This window comes from Panthera onca, chromosome A2, assembly GCF_046562875.1.
Source record: "Panthera onca isolate mPanOnc1 chromosome A2, mPanOnc1 haplotype 2, whole genome shotgun sequence".
Taxonomy (NCBI): Eukaryota; Metazoa; Chordata; class Mammalia; order Carnivora; family Felidae; genus Panthera; species Panthera onca.
This window is the reverse complement of record NC_138340.1, coordinates 39994910-40018307: the sequence shown is the minus strand read 5'-3', so window position 1 is coordinate 40018307 and position 23398 is coordinate 39994910. Positions and strand designations below refer to the sequence as shown.

Below are 23398 nucleotides of genomic sequence, written 5' to 3'. Positions count from 1 at the left end.
TCATCTCTGCTGATTTCTTGTGTTTTTGAGCAGGGGAATGAAAAGCTGTAGCGCTGTGGCTGCCTTTTTTGAGCAGGTGGGAACCACAGCTGGGATCAAAGCCCAGCTCCGGTGCTCCTGCCGACAGCAGCCCCTGCTTTTTTGTAAACCGCTCATCGCAGGGGCTGGATTTGTCTCTGCGGAACGAGGTGGCTCCAAGAAAAACCACCGGCACAGATGCCCTGACAAGGAATGAAAGGAGAGAGCATTTCTGCCTCTCACCCCATGCGGGAAGCGTTTGATAACATCATTTGAATCAAACCATAATTAGGCTTCTGCAACCAGTTCGTGTAGGAACATGAAATGCTGTTCAGCCAACAGGTTTGGTTCTCACAACCATCTGACTGGTGGTTTAAGTTGTACTGTGTAGCCCTATATTTAGTCAAATAATATCTTTGAGCCACTTTTTCATTCTTATTTTTAGCCATCAGTAATTTTTGTAGGTAGTAATTTGGGTCTGATTGGGACACTTTGGCAACTCTTCAGTTCTAATTATAGAAGACTTTTTGCTTCTATGTCTTGATGATAAAGCGAACAGGGGATTGTAAGGAGCTGGCCAACAGACTAGTTGAGTCCTAATTTTTGAGAATCGTGGTTACCACCTTAAAATATGGAACACATTACAGTTCCCGTCCAGATAAAACTACCCCGGGAGACTTAATCTGCATACATGTTTTGTCAAGGATTGGATCCCATGACATAGGAAAGATTCTCCAGTGGTTTTCCTGGCAAGTGCCCTCTTCAAGAATCTTGTTTCATGTAGTAAATGACCTCTAATTACCCACATGGTATCACTACCGCACTGTGAGCCAGGACCTAGTGGGTCTGCACATCAGCAGCTCTGACCGTCCTTGGGATTAACCCTTTGCCATTAGGCACATGTTTGCTTCTGAGCACCGATGAAGCATGGACAGGTGTACAGACCTGTTTAGCTCATGTGGCCAAGGAGAGGATCCGACAGCCTCATGCATATGAAAGCCGTTGGAAAACCCTCCAGTCTGATGCCGGTGTGGAATATTAGTACTCAAGGTTGTGGTTAGTCCTGTGGCCTTAGCTATGTCTAGGCCTCATCTTTGTCAAAGAAAATTAGATTGGCATGGTCCAATTTTGTATGCAGAGCCACATGAGGCTCTTTTAATGTAATCAGTTAAATAAGATTTAAGATTCAGTTCCTCAGTCACATTGGTAACATTTCAAGTTCTCAGTAGCCACATGTAACTAGTGGCCACCTTGCTGGACAGCATAGAGAACTTCTCTGTCATTATGTAAAGCTGTACCGGGCAACCCTGGACTCGGTTATCTCTCAGATATCTTCTGATCTGAGACGGTGTAGACTTCAACAAAGTGCCATGCTTGGTTCTTAAAGGAGAATTGTGCCCTCAATGTCATCCCTGCCACCCGTAACAGGGGCTTGGATAGGCTGAAATCTATACTCCTTGCTGTCCTGGTGGCTGAGCATGAGGCCTTCCTATGGCATCGTCTCCAGTTTTTTACATGAGATAAGTTCGTTGTAGAATGATACATTTTGGGGCCCTCAAATAGTTCTGTCTAGTTTATATTTGTAATACAAAGTAATATAGAATTCTGACTTGGCCACAATTGTTCTTTTTTGCTAAGCTTCTGGGTCTTCCTTTTTAGGAACAAGGTAACCTGTTGCTGTTTCCCCTGAACTTGGGACACTGTAGGGTGGGTCTCAGGACCAGGTGAATAAAAGGTACTAGAAGAAGTAACAGAGGCATGGCAACATGATCTGGAGATTACAAGTAGCCAGGTAGCTGTCAATGCTAGGAGAGGGGGTAGGTGTGAGTAAGCTTAATAGACTAGAGAGGTCAGCCAGGAAGAAATGAAAGAGGTAAAAATCAAGAATAAAGCTAGGTTCCACAGTTCAGGCTATTCAAATATATTGGTCCCTTTCATCACCTTTCAGTCAGTGAGGCCTTCTTGAAGCACTCCTGAAAATTGAACACTCCCCGCCCATAGCCCTCCCGGGCCACCTTTTTACCTGGTTTTTTTTTTCCACAGCACTTATACCATCTGGCACATTCTATATTTTACTTGCTCTGTGTTTATTGTCTGTCTTTTCCTATGAAAGAGTAGAAGCTCCATGAGCACAATGATTCTTGTCTGTTTTGTTCACTGCTTGGGCACGTTAGGAGTTTGAGTGCTGAATGAATAAATGAAAAGAGCAGACGGAGAGAGAACGTTTCTGAGAATGAGCCTCAGATCAAGAGAGGCCAAGTTGGTGACTCTTGAGCCAAAAGGACCTTTAGAATAGGGCTACTTTGCAGTCCCTGTCAAAATAACACCAGCATTCTTCACAGAGCTAGAACAAACAATCCTACAATTCGTGTGGAACCAAAAAAGACCCCACATAGCCAAAGCAATCTTGAATACGAAAACCAAAGCTAGAGGCATCACAATCCCGGACTTCAAGCTGTATTACAAAGCTGTAGTCATCAAGACAGTATGGTCCTGGCACAAAAACAGACACTCAGGTCAATGGAAAAGAATAGAGATGGTGCTGGGAAAACTGGACAGCGACATGCAGAAAAATGAACCTGGACCCCTTTCTTACACCATACACAAAAATAACCTGAAAATGGATGAAAGTCCTAAATGTAAGACAGGAAACCATCAAAATCCTCGAGGAGAAAGCAGGCAAAAACCTCTTTGACTTCGGCCGCAGCAACTTCTTACTCAACACATCTCCGGAGGCAAGGGAAACAAAAGCAAAAATGAACTATTGGGACCTCCTCCAAATAAAAATCTTCTGCACGGCGAAAGAAACCATCAGCAAAACTAAAAGGCAACTGACAGAATGGGAGAAGATATTTGCAAGTGCCAGAGCAGATAAAAGGTTAGTATCCAAAACCTATAAAGAACTTATCAAACTCAGCACCCAAAAAACAAATAACCCAGTGAAGAAATGGGCAAAAGACATGAATAGACACCTCTCCAAAGAAGACATCCAGATGGCCAACCGACACATGAAAAACTGCTCAACATTACTCAGCATCAGGGAAATACAAATCAAAACCACAATGAGATACCACATCACACCTGTCAGAATGTGTGCCTTCTAAAGGCAGTCATTGAATACTCCAAGCCTTAGCAGACTTTTACATTGATTCCCTGCCTGTGAGAGGTGGTTATACCCTGGAGGGGGTGTGTGTATGTGCTAAGCCATGGATCAGAATGACCCTCTAGGGACCTGGATCAAAGTTACAAGTCGGTTTTTATGGTACAGACAAGCTGACAGCACCTGACTCACTCTGAAGGCTCACTGTACCTTTAAAAAAATTAGTGTCCTGGGAGATTTAATGAGAGGCAAAAGGAGCATTCAAAACTATGGACATTTCAGCTTTTGGGTCTGATAGTCAAGGTCCCTTGTAAGTAGATGTTCTTATGTGCACCTCTCTTTCCTGCCCGTTCCAAGATACAGTTGACCTTTGAACAACATTGGGGGGTAGGGCTGCCAAACCTCTCCCCCTCCCCAGTCCCTGTCTCTGTCTCTATGTAGTCAAAAATCTGCATATAACTTTTGACTCTGCCCAAACTTAACTACTAACAGCCTACTATTGGCCAGAAGCCTTACTGATAACATAAGCAACTGACACATATTTTGTGTTACATGTATTACATACTGTATTCTTACAATAAAGTAAGCTAGAAAAAAAAAAAAAGGCCATGTTACTTAGAAAACTGTAAAAGAAAATACCCTGACAGCACTGTACTGTATGTATTGATAAGAATCTGCATGCCAGTGGGTCTGTGCAGTTGAAAGTCGTGTTGTTCCAGGGTCATACGTATTTAGTTCTTGTGGAATGTTGTCAGTCTGTCCTGTGGTCCAGGGATGTAGCCATGGACCTAACGGTGCTGCTGTTCTTGTGCTGTGATCCTCTGGTTCCCGTGTCCCCAAACCCTTCCCACTTTTCTCACTTGGACTGCTCTCATAGGCCTTAAAAATGTTTCAGTGTAGATTACCACCCCTTTTGTAGGAGACCTTTTCTGCTATTGTCCCTTCCCTTTACCATTCCACCCTAAAGTGGCTGTCCTTCCTCTTTGGTGTCATGGCCAGGACTGAATTACGGTCAGTTCTTATTATTCATAGCAGTTATGTTCCATTAAGTTTCTACAAACCCTGACTTAGCAAACTCAATCATTGCTCCTGGGGAAATACAGGGTTAGTTTCCTGTGAGCCTCTGGTTACGTTTTCATCAGTCATTCAATAGGTATCCTTGTTTTATGTGTGTTTATGTTTAAAGGCACTGTATTAATATGTATTGTTGATTCATTAGCAGTGAACCTCATGGCAAAAGCTTGGGAACTCAAGCCTGGACAAAGCTTATCTAACACAACTATTTTCTTTCATAAGACACATTATAACCTTCAAGCACTTAAGAATACTAGAAAGTAATTTGACACTAAGTATGAGTGCCATTTTAAAGAGCGAAATTATCAACAAAAAGCCCAATGTGGCACTATCCAGACCATGAAAATGACATGTTTTTCACAATATGAGAGCTAAAACAAGAAGTCTGGAAATGTGTTGATTCGTAACTGAAATTTTCATCCCTCTGTGCATGTCCGTGAATGACCATAGAAGTGCTAAGGAGTGTTGACTTTGAAGTTACAGATAAAATTTAGCAAGTAGGCGAATTCACAAATATGGAATCTGCAAATAATGAGAATCTACTATACGTTATAGACTGACTAAGCATTGATATAGGGGTTAGCACACAAGAGACAGAAAAGAATATATGTGTGTTTCCTCAAAGAATTTAATATTTAAAATTTCTTTAAAAATTTTTTTAAGTTTATTTTGGGAGAGAGAAAGCAAGTGGGGGAGGGGCAGAGAGAAAGGGAGACAGAATCCCAAGCCTACTCCATACTTTCGGCATAAAGCCCAATGTCGGGTTCAAACTCAGTAACCATGAGATCATGACCTGAGCTGAGATCAACAATCAGATGCTCAATTGAGCCACCCAGGCGCCCCTTATAGTTGAAATTTCAAGAAAAGCATTGAAGTAGTCAACCTGGGCAGAATTAGGATTTGGGTGGATTTCTTGCCTCCATTTAAAAATACAGAATGGTTTTTGCATAGAACTCTCTGTAGGAGGAGTCTGTCTCCTCTGTGCCCAGGACTCTCAAAGCCCCTGAGCTGGACATTCGCTGGGTACCTTGTGTTAATCATTCTCATAAACTTACTTCACCATGCTCTGATGGCTTGTTTCTTGCCTTCCACAGACTGAGATGATCTGATCTGCAAATCGGAGACTGTGTTTTGTCTTCACCATTATATACACCAAACCTGGCAGATAGCAGGTGCTCGATGAATATTTGTCAAAAGGCTGATCTTGGACCTGGGCACTTGAGCTGAAAAGCTGCAGCTCAGTCTGCTAGCTTCTGGTTCTAGTGCTCAACCCCTTGTGTGCAATTCTGAAACCCAGAAAATTTTGAAAGCACAAGTATCTTCAGGGCAATTGGCAGCAAAACCTGACTGACCTGAACTCACCTGATGTGAGGCTATTTATAATCTTTACTTATTCCACTTAGAGAGACTAGCTGTACATTTTGCTGCAGAAAAATATTAGTATATTTGATTACAGGTTGTTGCTGGGGGTGTTCGGTCATAGATGGTATAGTAGTACATATCCAGGATTACCTTTTGGAAATGCAAAACAAACACATGGAAATTCCTACAGGTCCAAGGGTTTCAGATAAGGCACTCTTGACCTGTAGTAGAATTTAGAGATTTTCTGTAGAAATTTTATTGGAGGAAATTGACAATTTATTTAGAAGCAGATTATCCAGAGGCATAAATGGTTAGTCTCTGGCTGATGAGAGTAGAATTGAGTGATGTAAACTGTGGCATAACTCCTGAGGGGACAGCAGATAATATAAAGTAAAGCCCTAGGGTTAGTCTGAAGAGTGCTAAATAGTTCTTTTTTGTGAAGAGGTAGCTTAAATAAGGAAAGGGAAGGGAAGGAGTGGATTCCTCTAGAGACTTTATCATCAGTATAAGAAATATTTACTTTGACCAATCCCTCAGAGATACAAACAATTATCAGGGAATACTATGAAAAATTATATGCCAGCAAATTGGACAACCTGGAAGAAATGGTCAAATTTCTAAACACCCACACTCTTCCAAAACTCAATCAGGAGGAAATAGAAAGCTTGAACAGACCCATAACCAGCGAAGAAATTGAATCGGTTATCAAAAATCTCCCAACAAATAAGAGTCCAGGACCAGATGGCTTCCCAGGGGAGTTCTACCAGACATTTAAAGCAGAGATAATACCTATCCTTCTCAAGCTATTCCAAGAAATAGAAAGGGAAGGAAAACTTCCAGACTCATTCTATGAAGCCAGTATTACTTTGATTCCTAAACCAGACAGAGACCCAGTAAAAAAAGAGAACTACAGGCCAATATCCCTGATGAATATGGATGCAAAAATTCTTAATAAGATACTAGCAAATCGAATTCAACAGCATATAAAAAGAATTATTCACCATGATCAAGTGGGATTCATTCCTGGGATGCAGGGCTGGTTCAACATTCGCAAATCGATCAACGTGATACATCACATTAACAAAAAAAAAGAGAAGAACCATATGATCCTGTCAATCGATGCAGAAAAGGCCTTTGACAAAATCCAGCACCCTTTCTTAATAAAAACCCTTGAGAAAGTCGGGATAGAAGGAACATACTTAAAGATCATAAAGGCCATTTATGAAAAGCCCACAGCTAACATCATCCTCAACGGGGAAAAACTGAGAGCTTTTTCCCTGAGATCAGGAACACGACAGGGATGCCCACTGTCACCGCTGCTGTTTAATATAGTGCTGGAAGTTCTAGCATCAGCAATCAGACAACAAAAGGAAATCAAAGGCATCCAAATTGGCAAAGATGAAGTCAAGCTTTCGCTTTTTGCAGATGACATGATATTATACATGGAAAATCCGATAGACTCCACCAAAAGTCTGCTAGAACTGATACATGAATTCAGCAAAGTTGCAGGATACAAAATCAATGTGCAGAAATCAGTTGCATTCTTATACACTAACAATGAAGCAACAGAAAGACAAATGAAGAAACTGATCCCATTCACAATTGCACCAAGAAGCATAAAATACCTAGGAATAAATCTAACCAAAGATGTAAAAGATCTGTATGCTGAAAACTATAGAAAGCTTATGCAGGTAATTGAAGAAGATATAAAGAAATGGAAAGACATTCCCTGCTCATGGATTGGAAGAATAAATATTGTCAAAATGTCAATACTACCCAAAGCTATCTACACATTCAATGCAATCCCAATCAAAATTGCACCAGCATTCTTCTCGAAACTAGAACAAGCAATCCTAAAATTCATATGGAACCACAAAAGGCCCCGAATAGCCAAAGTAATTTTGAAGAAGAAGACCAAAGCAGGAGGCATCACAATCCCAGACTTTAGCCTCTACTACAAAGCTGTCATCATCAAGACAGCATGGTATTGGCATAAAAACAGACACATAGACCAATGGAATAGAATGGAAACCCCAGAACTAGACCCACAAACGTATGGCCAACTCATCTTTGACAAAGCAGGAAAGAACATCCAATGGAAAAAAGACAGTCTATTTAACAAATGGTGCTGGGAGAACTGGACAGCAACATGCAGAAGGTTGAAACTAGACCACTTTCTGACACCATTCACAAAAATAAACTCAAAATGGATAAAGGACCTGAATGTGAGACAGGAAACCATCAAAACCTTAGAGGAGAAAGCAGGAAAAGACCTCTCTGACCTCAGCCGTAGCAATCTCTTACTCGGCACATCCCCAAAGGCAAGGGAATTAAAAGCAAAAGTGAATTACTGGGACCTTATGAAGATAAAAAGCTTCTGCACAGCAAAGGAAACAACCAACAAAACTAAAAGGCAACCAACGGAATGGGAAAAGATATTTGCAAATGACACAACGGACAAAGGGCTAGTATCCAAAATCTATAAAGAGCTCATCAAACTCCACACCCGAAAAACAAATAACCCAGTGAAGAAATGGGCAGAAAACATGAATAGACACTTCTCTAAAGAAGACATCCGGATGGCCAACAGGCACATGAAAAGATGTTCAACGTCGCTCCTTATCAGGGAAATACAAATCAAAACCACACTCAGATATCACCTCACGCCAGTCAGAGTGGCCAAAATGAAGAAATCAGGAGACTATAGATGCTGGAGAGGATGTGGAGAAACAGGAACCCTCTTGCACTGTCAGTGGGAATGCAAATTGGTGCAGCCGCTCTGGAAAGCAGTGTGGAGGTTCCTCAGAAAATTAAAAATAGACCTACCCTATGACCCAGCAATAGCACTGCTAGGAATTTATCCAAGGGATACAGGAGTACTGATGCATAGGGGCACCTGTACCCCAATGTTTATAGCGGCACTCTCAACAATAGCCAAATTATGGAAAGAGCCTAAATGTCCATCAACTGATGAATGGATAAAGAAATTGTGGTTTATATACACAATGGAATACTACGTGGCAATGAGAAAAAATGAAATATGGCCTTTTGTAGCAACATGGATGGAACTGGAGAGTGTGATGCTAAGTGAAATAAGCTATACAGAGAAAGACAGATACCATATGGTTTCACTCTTATGTGGATCCTGAGAAACATAACAGAAACCCATGGGGGAGGGGAAGGAAAAAAAAAAAAAGAGGTTAGAGTGGGAGAGAGCCAAAGCATAAGAGACTGTTAAAAACTGAGAACAAACTGAGGGTTGATGGGGGGTGGGAGGGAGGGCAGGGTGGGAGGGAGGGCAGGGTGGGTGATGGGTATTGAGGAGGGCACCTTTTGGGATGAGCACTGGGTGTTGTATGGAAACCAATTTGACAGTAAATTTTCATATATTAAAAAAAAAAATAAATAAAGTAGGTTTGACAGAGAAAAAAAAAAAAAAGAAATATTTACTTTGAGTGTTAATCTACACATGAGTGGAGTTTATTAGAAAAAGAACTCCCTTGGGGCACCTGGGTGGCTTAGTGGGTTAAGCAACTGACTCCGTCTCAGGTCATGATCTCATGGTTCGAGAGTTCGAGCCCCACGTCAGGCTCTGTGCTGACAACTTGAAGCCTGGAGCCTGCTTCAGATTCTGTGTCTCCCTGGCTCTCTTCCCCTCCCCATCTTGTGCTCTCTCTCTCTCCAAAATAAATGAACATGAAAAAAAATTAAAAAGGGACAGCTGGGTGGCTCAGTCGGTTAAGTGTCCGACTTCAGCTCAGGTCATGATCTCACAGCTCATGAATTCAAGCCCCACGTCAGGCTCTGTGCTGACAGCTCATAGCCTGGAGCCTGCTTCGGATTCTGTGTCTCCTCCTCTCTCTTCCCCTCCCCTGCTCACACTGTCTTTGTCTCTCTCTCAAAAATAAACATTAAAAAATTAAAAAAAAAAAAAAGAAATCTCTTGAATTAAGGAATTGATTTGAAAAGTCTGACCATAGGTGCACCTTGTTGGCTCAGCCGAGCATCCAACTTCAGCTCAAGTTATGATCTCTCAGTTTGTGGGTTCAAGCCCTGCATAAGCCTTGCTGCTGTCAGCACAGAGCCCACTTTGGATCACCTGTCCTCTTCTCTCTGCCCCTCCCCCACTTGCACACCTGTGCTCTCTCTCTTTCTCTGACAAAACTGAATATTAAAAAAAAAAGATAAGTCTGATTATAATATCCAATTCTATTATTTCACAAAGAAATGTGTTGGTGAACATCCTCATGTGGCAAAAAAATAAATGTCAGCATTGAGGCAAAAATCCCTCAGCCAAAAAAATGTGTCCTTGTTCAGTTCCCTAATCATCATCATAATAAATGAAGCATCTCAAAACTTGGTCTTGTTGTTTTCCGCCCCCCCACCCCAGGTGGGAAGTTTTTTTCTTGTTGCTGTATAAATTTTAATTGGGATTGCCTATACAGAACGTAGTCTTCTAAATCTTTAATGCCCATTAAAAAAAAAAACAACTATCTATTGTATGGAAGTAAGCTTTATTCTGTAATACACAAATTAGATAAAATCTCTCACTTCAAGTAAAATATTCATACAACTGGTATAAAGACTTTTGGTGGCTCATCTTTAGGTTTTCGATAGATAGGATGCAGTTTTAGAGGCTTAGAAGCAGTACTAGAAGGAAAATTAATAGAAATTATTATTTTATATTTCAGAAAGTACTAGGGTTGGTCTGTAGATCAACTGTCCAGGGGACTAGGGGGCGAATACCTTTAAAAATATCATTTGAAATGCCCCCACAGACAGGTTTTCACTGACACCAGGGGAATAACCTCCATCGCGGTGAGCTGTGTACTTTGCAAAGAACAACTTTCTGTGTCTAGTACACACATTGAAAGAGATGACTAATGGGTCTTTCTCTAGGCACATTTTGAGATTCTCTTTGTATTTGGTAGAACATGCCATGCCTTTTAAAAAGAAGTTTGCAGTGAGGAGTGTTGTATTAGAGGTCCTTCCCAGTTTGCCAGAGGAAACCAGAGCCAGCTCCATGATCCTGTCCCCTCAAATGGACACATTCCTCCTCTCCAACACTCCATCCCCTTTTCCAGAGCAGATTGTCCAAAGCCTGTGACTTCTTTTCCAAGACTCGTGCTTCTTATTGTGATGGTTGTTTTAAGCTAATTTTTGTCGAAGTGCGCACAGATGATAAGTAGACTAAGAATGAATTCTGGTGTGGTGTAGTGCCACCCAAATCAGGAATTGTGCCTGAGAGGTTTCCCAGAAGCCCCTTAGTGCACTGTCATTCCCCAGCCCCCACCCTGTAACCACTGTCCTGACTTCTCTCACCATCTCTTGGTTTTGCCCATTTTCGAACATTGTACAAGTGAAATAATACAATCCGTACTCTTGTGTGTGTGTGGCTTCGTTCCTTCAGCATTATTTTTGTGAATGGTCCAATCCAACACCAATCTTAAAGGTCTCTTTGGGGCACTTAAAAAAAGAAAATCTGGCACAACGAGAGCGTTAAATCTGAAGAAGGTGCACAGCCAGTAACGTAGTAACGTAGCTGTGTGGGGAGTGCGAAATAGGGAGACCAGGGAGTCCCAAGTGCTGACTAGATTATAGGTGGCATATTTTCTGAGCACTCTCCTCTTTGCCTCTGCTGACCAGTTCTAAGACGTGCCAGCAGGACCCCTTCCCTTCCAGGGTGGTCTTCCGGGTGCAACAAGGAACAGACGTGGTGGATCTCCATTTAGGAGGGGGCCGAATGCTGCAGCTCTAGGTCCAGCTTCCCCACAGAGGGAGACAGGTCAACTAGCTGCCCTTGTTATACCAGTGAACTGTACGGATGGGCACGGCACGGAGTGATTTGTGTAAGAGCAGAGGAAGGTATGGCGGGCCGGCCCCGGAGGTGGCCACTTAGCACTGTCACTGCCCCTTGTGAGGAGCTGTCTGTCCCAGAACTGTGTCCTGTCATGTCGTTCCTGTTTTCTCACTAGGAAAGCAAAGGTTCCAAACTTCCCTTAGAGAGCGTATTAACCGTGGTTCACAGCGAGTGGCGAGAGGCAAAGCTTATGTGATACGTCAGACAATTAGTAATTCTGGAAAAGCCAAACCAGCGAGCAGTGTACCACTGTCATTCGTTTCGTAGGAGAGGATTGTCATTAAGAAACCATAGAATGTCTCGGGATTACGTGCTTCGTGCCATTGCGCTGTGTGTTTCAGAAGACGTTCCACTGTGTATCATACCAGTGAGTGGATAAATATTTCAAATTTTCAAAGTTTTTGACGCTTGTCCCAATCTGGAGAGCTGCACGCTTCAGCCTGTGCATGTGGTAAACACACCAGCACGTAAGTATTTTCCCGTCTTAGTATTGTGAAAGCAACATAGCGCACTAACTTTATATTTTGTAACCAAGGAAAATTTTAGCATTTAGAGCAAGCGCTCAAAGAAATAAACACATTAAATCACTTAACCCTCTTTTTCAGAGGATGCCAGGAAATTTGGAAGCAGCCATTTTCATTCTGCTTTCAAGAGGGAAGGTGGAGACAAAAAGGACATATTTGAAAAATTCAGCCAGAACTTCCACTTGTGTAGACCTCAAAACTGCCCTGTTCCACCAAGTTCCTAATAGGAGGTCTGCGTATGAGAAGTTGGAGGGCAAAGGGCAGGGTATACCGGCTGGTGGTCCATGGCACCACAAATGGGTGTCAGGGGAATGAGAACATTGGCCCCTCACCTTCAGGATGGCAAGTAGGGTGCAGGCCCAGTACCATGCCAGGCAAAAACCACTTTCTTTGTGTTCCAGGACATAAAATAGGTCTGGAAGCACTGCTTTTGTAAGACTGAGGTGGTATTCTAGCTGATACTGAATGAGTAAGACCCAGCATGGGAAGACTTAGGGGAAGAATGTTCCAGGGGGGTGTGACAAGGGCAGGGGCCTTGAGGCACAATGCAGCATTAGTGTGTCCTCAGGATAGAGAGAGGGTGGTGAATGGAGCACAGTGACTTGGACACACGTATGGCAGGTGACCTCGTTGAGAGGCAGACAGGCAGCACCCAGGGGCCAGATCCCTGGGACTTTGTCCTCAGTGGGGAGTTTGGATATTATCCTATTTTGGGGAAGCTGTTGCAGGTTTTTACACAGGGAAACATCATGATGATAGCACAGAACTGTAGAACCAAGGTGTTGAGATTCAGACGGGAATCGAAACAGACCATTCTCTGTTCATCCATTCTCTGCATTTTATGAGTGAAGACAACTTTTCTGTGCCCTGCTGCTGTTGATATTTTTGGTGGTGCCACTCTGTCATCTGTCAAACCAGGAACTTGTATGAGCTTCTTTCTAATTTGTGTTCAGCTCTAAAAATCTTGATCTTTATATACCCCTCTTTGTTAGTTCCCGAGGACCAGTGTAACAGATGACCACGGACTGCATGACTTACAACAACAGAAAGTTAGTCTCTGAAAGTTCTGAAGGCCAGAAGTCCCAACACCAAGGTGTCCTCCACAGGGCTGGTTCCTTCTGAAGGGTTGAGGGGAAAATCTGTTCCATGCCTCTTTCTTCCTTCTGGTGGTAGTGAACAAGCCTTGACATACCCTGACTTGTACATACGTTGCTCCAGTCTCTGTCACTGTTGTCACATGGCCTTCTCTGCATCTCTTTATCTTCACATGGTATTATCAGGGCAGCAATCCCTTTGGAGTCATTGGGTTGAGGGCCTGCCCGAACCCAGTGTGACACCCTCTTGACTTGATTATATCTGGAAAGATCCTGTTTCCAACTGAGGTCATATTGACAGGTTCTGGGGGTTTAGGACTTCAACATACCTTTGTGGGGGACACATTTCCACCTATAACACCTTTCTTCTGACACCACCTTCATAGTAATGCCTTCTCCATCTTTTTGATTGACCTCCACTTGGTTTAATGGAATCCAAGCAGCCATTTCATCTGAACATTTAAGAAGAGGTCAAAATACTGTGCCTCTGTTATTAAACAGCACCATCTGCCCTTTTCGCATAGATGAAATGTAGAAATATTGTCAAAATGGTTCAAGTCTGAAATACCCAAAATGTTGTGCTTCGTGGAATCATTTTGAGAAGAAAATGTATCTGTCTCAGGCTGGAACCCATAATCCTCATTTCCCCATATCCTTTTCTGTCCAACAAAAGTGGGTTTTTTGTTGTTGTTGTTGTTTGTTTTGTTTTTGTGTATTTTTTACTTAACCAGCTATTTTATTTCACTCAAATGACTAATTTTTTTTCTTTGCCTTCTACCAGAAATTATTTAAAGCATTTGTGTGTGTGTGTAAAACAACATGGCATTAATTAAAGGTAAGAAAACAAAAGCAACAGAATGAAAAGGAAGGCAGGAGGAGCTCTGGGTACATTCCATTACACCAGGCGGGTCACAGATTTGACTTCCCTAACAGCCAGCAGGGAAAGGGAGCCCTCTGAGTTTGACAGTTCCAAGAGTTTCATGGGGCCGGTTTTGAAATTGACCCTGAACACCCAGTTTTGGAGGATTACAGTGGAGCACATTTCAGCAAAAGCTTTTCTGCTGAGATGTGGGGGAGTAGAGGGAAATGTGGCAAATTTATGGGACTCACATTTCTATCTCTGCTAATCTGATTCGGTCTGACATAAATAAATGCAAAATAGTTTCAAGGAGGAGTTGAGTCCACTTCTTTTGAACAGTTCTTTATGAACTTTGTATCTTTCTTAATCTGTTTATCACCTTCACCCTTCCACTTCTTAGATGGATATCAGTGATGAGGCGAATGATAGCCTTTCTAGATCTCTGGATTTGGATAAACCTTCATCCTTCATTTACCTACCTGAGGCATAGTCTTCAGTATGTGGGATTACTATAGCAATTAATTTATTTATTTTTTTACCTCAAGTCTAAAAATTGTGTGTGTGTGTGTGTGTGTGTGTGTGCGCAGCTGCGTATATATGTCATGCAGGGGGTCCTTATTTCTGAATATTCATTATTTGAGTTTCTGACTTCCAGAGTTAAAGAGAAGTGCTGATAGTCAAAACACAGAAATATTCCCTAATGACCAAATCACTTAATAAATTTAATCCCACTGTAGCATATCATTTCCTTTCTAGCTTCCTCCCCACCCATCCAGCCAGGCTTTTTGTCATTTGACCTCTTGCTGATTGTTGGTAGTGTTTGGTACAAATAAATTGCACATTGTGTGAAAGATCAAGGACTTCACAAAGGCAGCGAAAGTGATTAAAGGAGCTGTGCTTGAGCCACACAACCACAGACACTGATGCTTTGAAGTGTGGGATTAGTTAAGTGCAGGAGGGGGCCCCTGGGTGGCTCAGTCAGGTAAGGGTCCCAACTTCAGTTCAGGTCATGATCTCGCGGTTCATGACTTCGAGCCGCGCATTGGGCTCTGTGCTGACAGCTCAGAGCCTGGAGCCTGCTTCAGATTCTGTGTCTCCCTCTCTCTCTGCCCCTCCACCACTTTGCTCTGTCTCTCTGTCAAAAATAAATAAACATTAAAAAATAATAATAGTTACTTGCAGAAGAAAACTCTACAATAATAATGGCATTAGTGACAAATATTTAAATACCAAAGGAATCATTTGAGTGTCACATGATTGAAAGACCCTTGAGAAAATGGATGATGCTTTGATGGTTATCTGTTCTCTGATTCGCCCTAGAAGACTGACCTAAAGTGATGAATATCATACAGTGCCATAATATAATTTTGTTAGAACAGATGTAAATACAGTTAATATCTGGTTCATTCTTTGTTCATTTAGAGAAATGGTACATAGTCATAGTTTTAACCTACATATTAAATGATTAAACATTTTATGAACTTGTTTGTGTAGTTTGAAGGTGAAATCTTAACTTTTTAAAAATTACTATTTACTATTAAATTTTGGCTTTTTGTGTTGCTTTACCTTGAGTGACCTTTTTTGGTTTTAATTTATCTTCCATTAATAAGCATCTCCACTGTCTGTTTCAGCTCTAAGGAGTACAGTATGTTGGAGAGTGTCCCCTCAGAATTCCCAGAACCTGAGAATGTGACTTTATCTGGAAATTGGGTTGCTGCATATGTAATTGATTGTTAAGATGAGGTCATGCTGGAGTAGGGTGGTCCCTTAAGCCAATATGGCTGATATCCTTGTAAGGAGAGGAGAAGAGCCAGAGACACTGTCATAGGGAAGACAGCTTGTGAAGAAACAGACACACGCAGAGAGTGCTGTGTGATGACAGAGACCGAATTTGGAATGATGGGTCTATAGGCCAACGAACGCCCAGGATTACCAGCAACATGAGAAGTGAAGAGCGAGGCATGGGACCGGTTCTCCCTCAGCCTCAGAAGGGACCAGCTCTGTCAACACCTAGATTGAGGACTTGTAGCCTCTAGAACTGTAAAAGAAGGAATCTCTGTTGTTTTAGCCACCAGTTTGTGGTAGTTTTGTATGGCAGCGCTAGGAAGCCAGTGCAGGGAGTTTTCAGGAAATTATTTGGTGGCATTATTATGGCATTATTATAATTCAGGAAATTATTCGGGTGCATATGTTAATATGCATAGTCCAAGCCCACAGTGGTGGTACGTGAAGTCAGAAATAGGGTGAAAACTGATTTCACTGGCCCAAACTCAATATGGGTTAAGTAACTTGTAGTATTTTCTGTATTAAATTAGTAGCTTCTTATTTAAAGAGATCATTTCTGTTAATGATGGAGCTGGAGGCGGTTTTCAATAGTATGGTATGATGGCACATAATTGTGTGATCATCTGTGCATCAATGTGTGTGTGTTTTTCAAGTCAAGACAAAAGACTGTCATTAACAACTTCTACTTAAAGCTAATGTACTATCTTTGTTATCAGGCTACATCACTGTGTTTCGGGCAGGGGATTTTGAAGTTTGGAACTGGTACTTTTCAATAGGGAGGAGCTATGATCCTATGCCATTATTATCAGTGTACCCTTTAAAAAGATAGTTGATGTACTATTTGTTCCCACACAGAGCCTGGTGTGTATGTGTCCTTTGAAATTAAAAGGCCAAGTCATTGTGTCCTGTCACCCCGTATGAAATGTTTGTTGCATTGCCTCACTGGCGTCCTGTCTTACGTTATCAGTTGCTGGCTCTAGTGTCAGTATGTCACGCCTGACAGGTTAGTGGCTTTTGGCAGAGGAAATGAAACCTAGTCAGTTACTACGAGATTTATAGTAGATCAGCTATTGCAGGAAGTGGTGAAAAGCTGATTGATAGTTGGAAACAAAACTCTACAACAAGAAACAGGATGTATGCTTTCTATTTATACATCATTTTCCCTTCACTTTAGAGCCCTTTTTGGACTTTGTTTTGGCTATTTCATAAGGCCTTGGATCCCTCCCCCCCTTCTTTTAACTCATTCACCAAAATATAAAATAATTGAGGAAGTTGTCTATTAGCCTAGCAATGGTCAAGGAGTGTACTTCCAGCTGTTGCTATTAGTCACTGATCGTAGTTGTATTTGCTACAACTTGTCAGAGAGCATTTTTAATTAAAAAAAAAAATCCTCCAAATAGGAGATTATTTCACATATACAAACAGAATGAAAGCTTTTTAAAAAGCTACATGGTAGGATTACATTTCCAAAAACTGTCTAAGGAAAACCTATTTTGAGTATAGTTGTGTTAAAATATGACATTACCATTATCCAGTTGTCATGGCTCTTAAATAATGAATCTCTTCATTCCTTAACAAATACATTCTTAACAAGTAGGCGCTCTTCATTTCAATATAAAATGTGTACCGTAAGTACAACTAGTAACTCAGTATATTCATTGCTTGGATCAGAATGTACCTGGTTTTTGTAAGCATTCTGGTTAACTAATAATGCCACTCGGCAAAGCTTTCTGACATGACCTAGCTGGTCTGTTTTGACTGTGACGGTGAAAAACCACTAACTACATTAAATGAGGTGCTCTCTGAAATGGAAAGCGCCATTGCAGAGTTAGGTCCTAGAGTATAAGAGTGGCAGATTTAGAACCAACTCTAATTTTACCCGTGGTTGAAAGAACAAAAAGGCTACTCTTTCTCGGCTTAATTTTTTTTTTCTCTAAACAGATAGTTTCTTTTATTGTAAACAGTGATTGCTAAGTTATCTGCATAAAATAATTTAATAGAAACAAACCCAACTTTAATTCTTTGGACTGTTGGGTCACATTCTCCGTCAATGATGTTTTGAAATTTTTAATTCCTTTTTATTCTCACATTCTTTAAGTGGAGAATTCAGAATGCTTCCTCTATAAACTTAAGGTTTCTCTCAGAACTTTAGTATTAATTTAGGAAAGTAACCAGCTTGAGGTAGTAAAAGTGGGATTAATAAGAAACAGAGATGGGTCAGCACTGTGAAGAAGCAAAAATGAACATAGGATTCATTTTTTACATATTTTATATAAATGGGTCACTTGAAACGAATGCAGTACTTAAAGTGAGAAACAAACTGAAGGGTAAAAATTCACATCACCTGGTAAGAGGCACAAGTCCTGTTGGGGGTCATATGGCTCATCTGGGCCACTTTCCTGCCTCTTAGAGTAGATCCTTGATAGTCTCACAGTGTGTGGGGTTACACTGTGTCTGAAAAGAGCCAGGATTAGGGGTGAGGGGCTTTGAAATTCCAAATTTGTTCTGTTACACATGACACAGATAGTGGACACTAACAAAGATCCAGATGGTTTCAACCTGAGAGTTCACCATATCCTCACAAATAATTCAGATGTTTTGCTTCAATTTTAAACCTCTGTAGTTAAGGCTTAGTTAGATGTATACTTCGTTTAAGACTGCTAAGCTAAAGAGATCACTGTTTGCAGCCTTCTTTGCCTATGCCTGTCAGAACTTGCTCATTTGGAAGATGTTGAATTGAGCTCCACCTGGGGAGAAGGGAAGAATGTGGTCACAGGACGGGAGACTTTTCAGAGCCTGGATAATTTGTGGGAGGCCCGGTAGTGGAGGAGGAAGCCCACTAGAGCTCTGCAGCATGGTTTTCCAGTCTTGACTGCCCCTTTCAGCTGGGGAAACTGCAGCAGGTCTCTTAACCCTCTAGGCTTCTGTTTTGTCATCGGTAATGTGGACAAAAATGCAACTGACCCATGAAGTTGTCACTTGGAATAAGTGTCGGGATGTGTGTGGAACATTGTCTTTCATATACTGTCGATAGTATTTGTCATGGCTAATCAGAGTGTGAAATGTATGGTCACTGAAGGAAGAGCTTTGATTTTAAAATCTTTTTTTTTTAATGTCTATCCTTGAGAGAGAATGTGTGAGCGGGAAAAGCGCAGAGAGGAGGAAAGAGGATCCAAAGCCAGCCCTGCACTCTGGGGATCAAACCCATGAACTGTGAGATCATGACCTAAACTGAAATCAAGAGCCAGACACTCAACCAACTGAGCCACCCAAGTGCCCCTGTTATTTTTTTAAAAGTTGATTGATTCATTGATTGAGCGAGTGAGATAGAAGCAGAGAGAGGTAGGGAGAGAGAATCCCAAGCACGTTCCAGGCTGTCAGCATGGAGCCCAGTGCGGGGTTGAACTCATGAACCGTGAGGTCATGACCTGAGCTGAAGTTGGATGCTCACCGACTGAGCCACCCGGGCACCCCCAAATTTTATTTCTAATATTATAATTTAGTAAGAGGCATTGTCTTTTTTCCTAAGTTCCTTGCTCTTTACCTCTCACAGGTGCACATCACTACCCAGAGAGGGCCCACTTCAGTGAGAAAGATGGCCGTGAACTAGCTTCTAGGCTGACAGGGCCTTGGGGCAAAGATATTGCAAACCGGTCCACGAATTCAGACCAAATTCTTTACTACTTGCAGTCAGGGTTTCAGCATATATGGTTTGTGGATGTCATCTACAACTGTCTTGGACATGGATGTAAATTACATCGCGACCATGTGATTCCATAACTGTGCTTTTAGAGATGTCTTAAAGTGATGAGAATTCATCCAGAGTTTGTAGACCATTGGTGAATCATAAGCTGACTTCAGCTGATCCCATCCTAATTTTCTTCTTTACCCTACCCGCCGTTCTTTTTCTAAGCTCTGGGAATCCCAGCACTGAAACTCAGGGGTTTCCTCACATAAGAGGAAGTTGCCCTCAGTGATGGCTGTTGCCCTTGGCCATTCACCTAGCAGTATCTCAGCACCCACCCTGGGACACTGCAGTGGGGCTTCTGGGACCTGACTGCGCTCATGGAGGGCAGCCGGGGCACAGAGCATCCCTGCACAAAGTCATTATTACACTAAATATTCTGAGATCAAAGGGTCTCAGATATACCTGGGCACTTAGGTGAAAAACACCACCTTTGTTCACTAGTTCCCATTGCCCCACCAGTCACTTCTGCTCCAGTGAAACAAAGCCCCATTTTCTTGATATTATGGGATGGACTACACTTTTACAAGTGAATTTATCTTGTGAACTCACCGTCATCCAGTTTGTCTCAAAGCCACTAAATGTTTTGTACACTCATTTCAGCTTCGGAGTTAGAGAAACGTAGAAGCCAAGGTCAGCGTGCTGATCATTTTCACTTGCTCACTGCCACCCTTTTCAGTTGTCACTTCAGATTTTCCTCTAGGGAGGAGTAAAGCCATGAGTTTTGGACACCTGCAGTATGCTTTTTTTTTTGCTTCTTTCAAAACAAAGCAAAAGTACGAATACCTCTAAGTTTAATAAAAAAAAGTTTAGTATAATGTAATGTTACAAATTGAAAATTATCCTCTGAAATAACATGGCATGATTTTCTGATAAAAATATAAAGGGGGTGCCTGGGTGGCTCAGTCAGTTGCACATCGACTTGGGCTCAGGTCATGATCTCACAGTTCATGAGTTTGAGCGCCATAACTCTCCACTGTCAGCACAGAGCCTGCTTCAGATCCTCTGTCCCCCTTCTTTCTGCCCCTTCCCCGCCTATGTGTGCTTTCTAAAAAATAATTAATAAACATTTAAAAAAAGTAAAAAGCACGTCACGCTGCTCTCTATAGTATTGCTTTTTTATCTTTTGTATACTTAAAATTTTTGAATAGGTGTTACGCTTGCAGAGTTTAAAAGTAAACAGTTGCAGTGAAAAGCCTCCCTCTCATCATCATCCTCTACCTTTCCATTCCCCACCAGACCCCCCCACATAAGCTAGTGTTTTCTGCAGCTTTCCAGAGTTTATTGATAAGTATACAAGCAAACAGAAGGGTGTTTTTATTTCTTTCCCCTTGTTTAACATAAAAGGTAGCCTCCACATAACGGTATGCCGTTTGTTGTTGCTGTTACACAGTGTAACCTGGGTTAGCCCATAGAGCGCTTCGTTCCGTACGCAGCCATAGACTCTTCCTTTGCATGGATATTCCATAAGGTAGTTAACCAGTCCTGTGGTCGCGGGCACTTGGTTATTTACCATTTTGGGGTATTGAAAACAATGTCAGTGAATACCCTGGGCCTCTGTCCTGTAGCATGTGCGTTTAATTTCCAGATGTGGTATTGCTCAGCCAAGGGTGCGTACATTTTCAAGTTGGAAAGTTATCGCCACCTTTTCCACAGGGGCCGTACCTGTTTAATTTGTCGCCAGCGGTGTGGGGAGGGGTCTTTCCCCCAAGCCTCTCTCGTCGTGTTATCACGTTTGGATGTTTGCCATTGTGATAAATGAGAAATGTATCTCACTGTGACTTTAGTTTGGGTCTCTTATTTGACTGGAGTTGAACATCTTTTCATATGTTTAAGAGGCATTTATATCTCCTTTTGTGAGAATTGTTGCTTATGTCTTTTGTCCATTTTTCTGATGAATTGTTATGTCCACTTTTAAGAACCGTGTTAGGGGAATTAGGCCTTGCTTTGTGACATGAGTTGCTAGTATTTTTCTCAATTTTGTATTAGCCTATTGACTTTGTTTATGATGTTTTGTTTTTTGGGTTTTGTCCTATAGGTTTTTTTAAATTGAATTTGTCAGTCTTTAGTGGCTTCTGGATTTTGAGTCATAGATAGAAAGGGCTTCCTCATCCTAGGGTTATAAAGGGAATCTCCTGCATTTCCTTGTAATACCTCATCGCTTCATTTTCTTTTACGTTTCTTTGATCTGTTTTGGGATTTATCTTGGTGTGTCACATGAAGTATGGACCCATCTTTATTTTCTTACTTCTTTAAGTTATATATCCTGTTTCGTTCTCAGGCCAATTAATGAATTGTCCTAATATTTCTTCTTCAAATGGCTTTCAAGGTCCAATAAGTTGGCAGCTCTTGCAGAAACCTTAAAGGAAGTGTCCCTGACAAAGGCCCAGCTGGGATTAGAACTGGAAGAACTGGAGGCCGCAGCACTTCTTGTCCAGGAGGAAGACACTGCATCAAGAGCAGGCCGTCCTGTTTCCAGGCAGCAGACACCTGCCTGCCCTCCTGAGGCAGGTGACACGGAGGAGTCAGACAGCACCACCTCATGTGAGACCGAAGGCTCGGACTCCGAACAAGGGGAGCTCTCAGGTAGTGAGTCTGAGACAGTGCATTCCTTGCAGGGTCCCTTTCTCAAGGAACGCGGCGACCTGCTAATCGATGACGGGGTGTGCAGAAACTCAGCCGTCAAGAGATGTGGTGGTAGTCCGAGAAAGCCACCCGCCTCCCCCCGGGCTCCTGGAGGCTCTGGGCCGCTGATAGAGGAGCTTGGAGAACAACTGAACTCGAGAGTTCAAGTGTCCAGACCTGAGGACTCCGCGGCTGCAAGCCACAGCAGCGTGCAGGGCAGAGGCGACTGGCAGACACCAAGTGATTGACTCTGTGTGGTTTTCCTCACTGCTGAGAATTATGGCGGGTTTGGTTTTCTTTACGGAACGAGAATCCACTTCCACTTGGTCCTTTTTCTTAGTGTATACAACACTTTTCCACAGAGCTTATGTTGATACCTGTTGGTTTCCTTGTCACAACCTTAAAAATAACGTTTTAAAGTATTTTCACCAAAGTATAATTAATATTGAAGATGAAATAACAGTTCTGGCAGAATCTCTAGAATGTAGAGCCCATGAATATATTTTTCTTAAAGATTTTATTTTTAAGTAAGCTCTATAACCAACTTGGGGCTTGAACTCGCAACCCTGAGATCAAGTGTTGCACGCTCTACTTGCTCAGACACTGTACATTAAGTATGCATCTCCTAGGATTTAATATAAATGGAATCGTGTAATATGTACTCTTTTTTAAATTAGGCTTATTTCACTCACTGTAATTATTTTCAGATTCATCAATGTAGCCTGTATTAAGAGGGCTTTTTTGGTTTTTGTTTTTTCCCCGTATCAGAGTAGTAGTTCATTGGATAGATTTTTCCATTCACCTACTGATGGACGTTTGGGTTGTTTCCAGCTTTCGTCTGTTCCAAATAAAGCTGTTACGAACATTTGTGTGCTAGTCTTTGTGCGGACATATGCTTGCGTTTCTCTTAGGTAAATATCCAGTAGTGGGATGGCTGAGCCGTATGGTAGGTGGATGTGTAACAGTTCGAGAAACTGCCAAACTGTGTCCCAACATGGCTGTCCCAGTTCACGTTTCCACCAGTTCCAGGTCTTTCACATTCTTGTCATCACCGAGTATGATCTGGCTTTAACATTTTTACCGTTTTATTAGGTGTGAGGTGGTATCTCACTGTGCTTTTAACTTGCATTTTTTAAGGCTTCTATTGCTGTGCGTCTTTTCATATGCTTATTTGTCATCCACAAATCCTTGGTGAAATGTCTTTTCAAATCTCTTGCCTTTTTTTTTTCTTTTTAAAGCTGGGTTGCTTGTTTTCTTATTTTTGAGCTTTGAGAGTTCTTTATAAATTCTGGATACAAGTCCTCATTGTGAGTCATCTTTGCATGCCTTGTAATCTTCGACTGAGTGCCAAA

At 41.8% G+C, this 23398-nt stretch overlaps 1 protein-coding gene across 2 annotated transcripts in view; it reads left to right on the top strand.

Annotated features, from left to right (window-relative positions):
* The window catches only part of SHQ1 (SHQ1, H/ACA ribonucleoprotein assembly factor), a 103961-nt gene extending 81050 nt beyond the window's left edge, over positions 1-22911 (top strand). For both annotated transcript variants that reach the window (XM_060631561.3, XM_060631563.3), the window contains exon 11: positions 21751-22911. In XM_060631561.3, the coding sequence (XP_060487544.2) occupies positions 21751-22294 (544 nt within the window). In that variant the 3' untranslated portion in view covers positions 22295-22911. The remainder of the gene's footprint in view (positions 1-21750) is intronic.
* Positions 22912-23398: the final 487 nt, after the last annotated feature.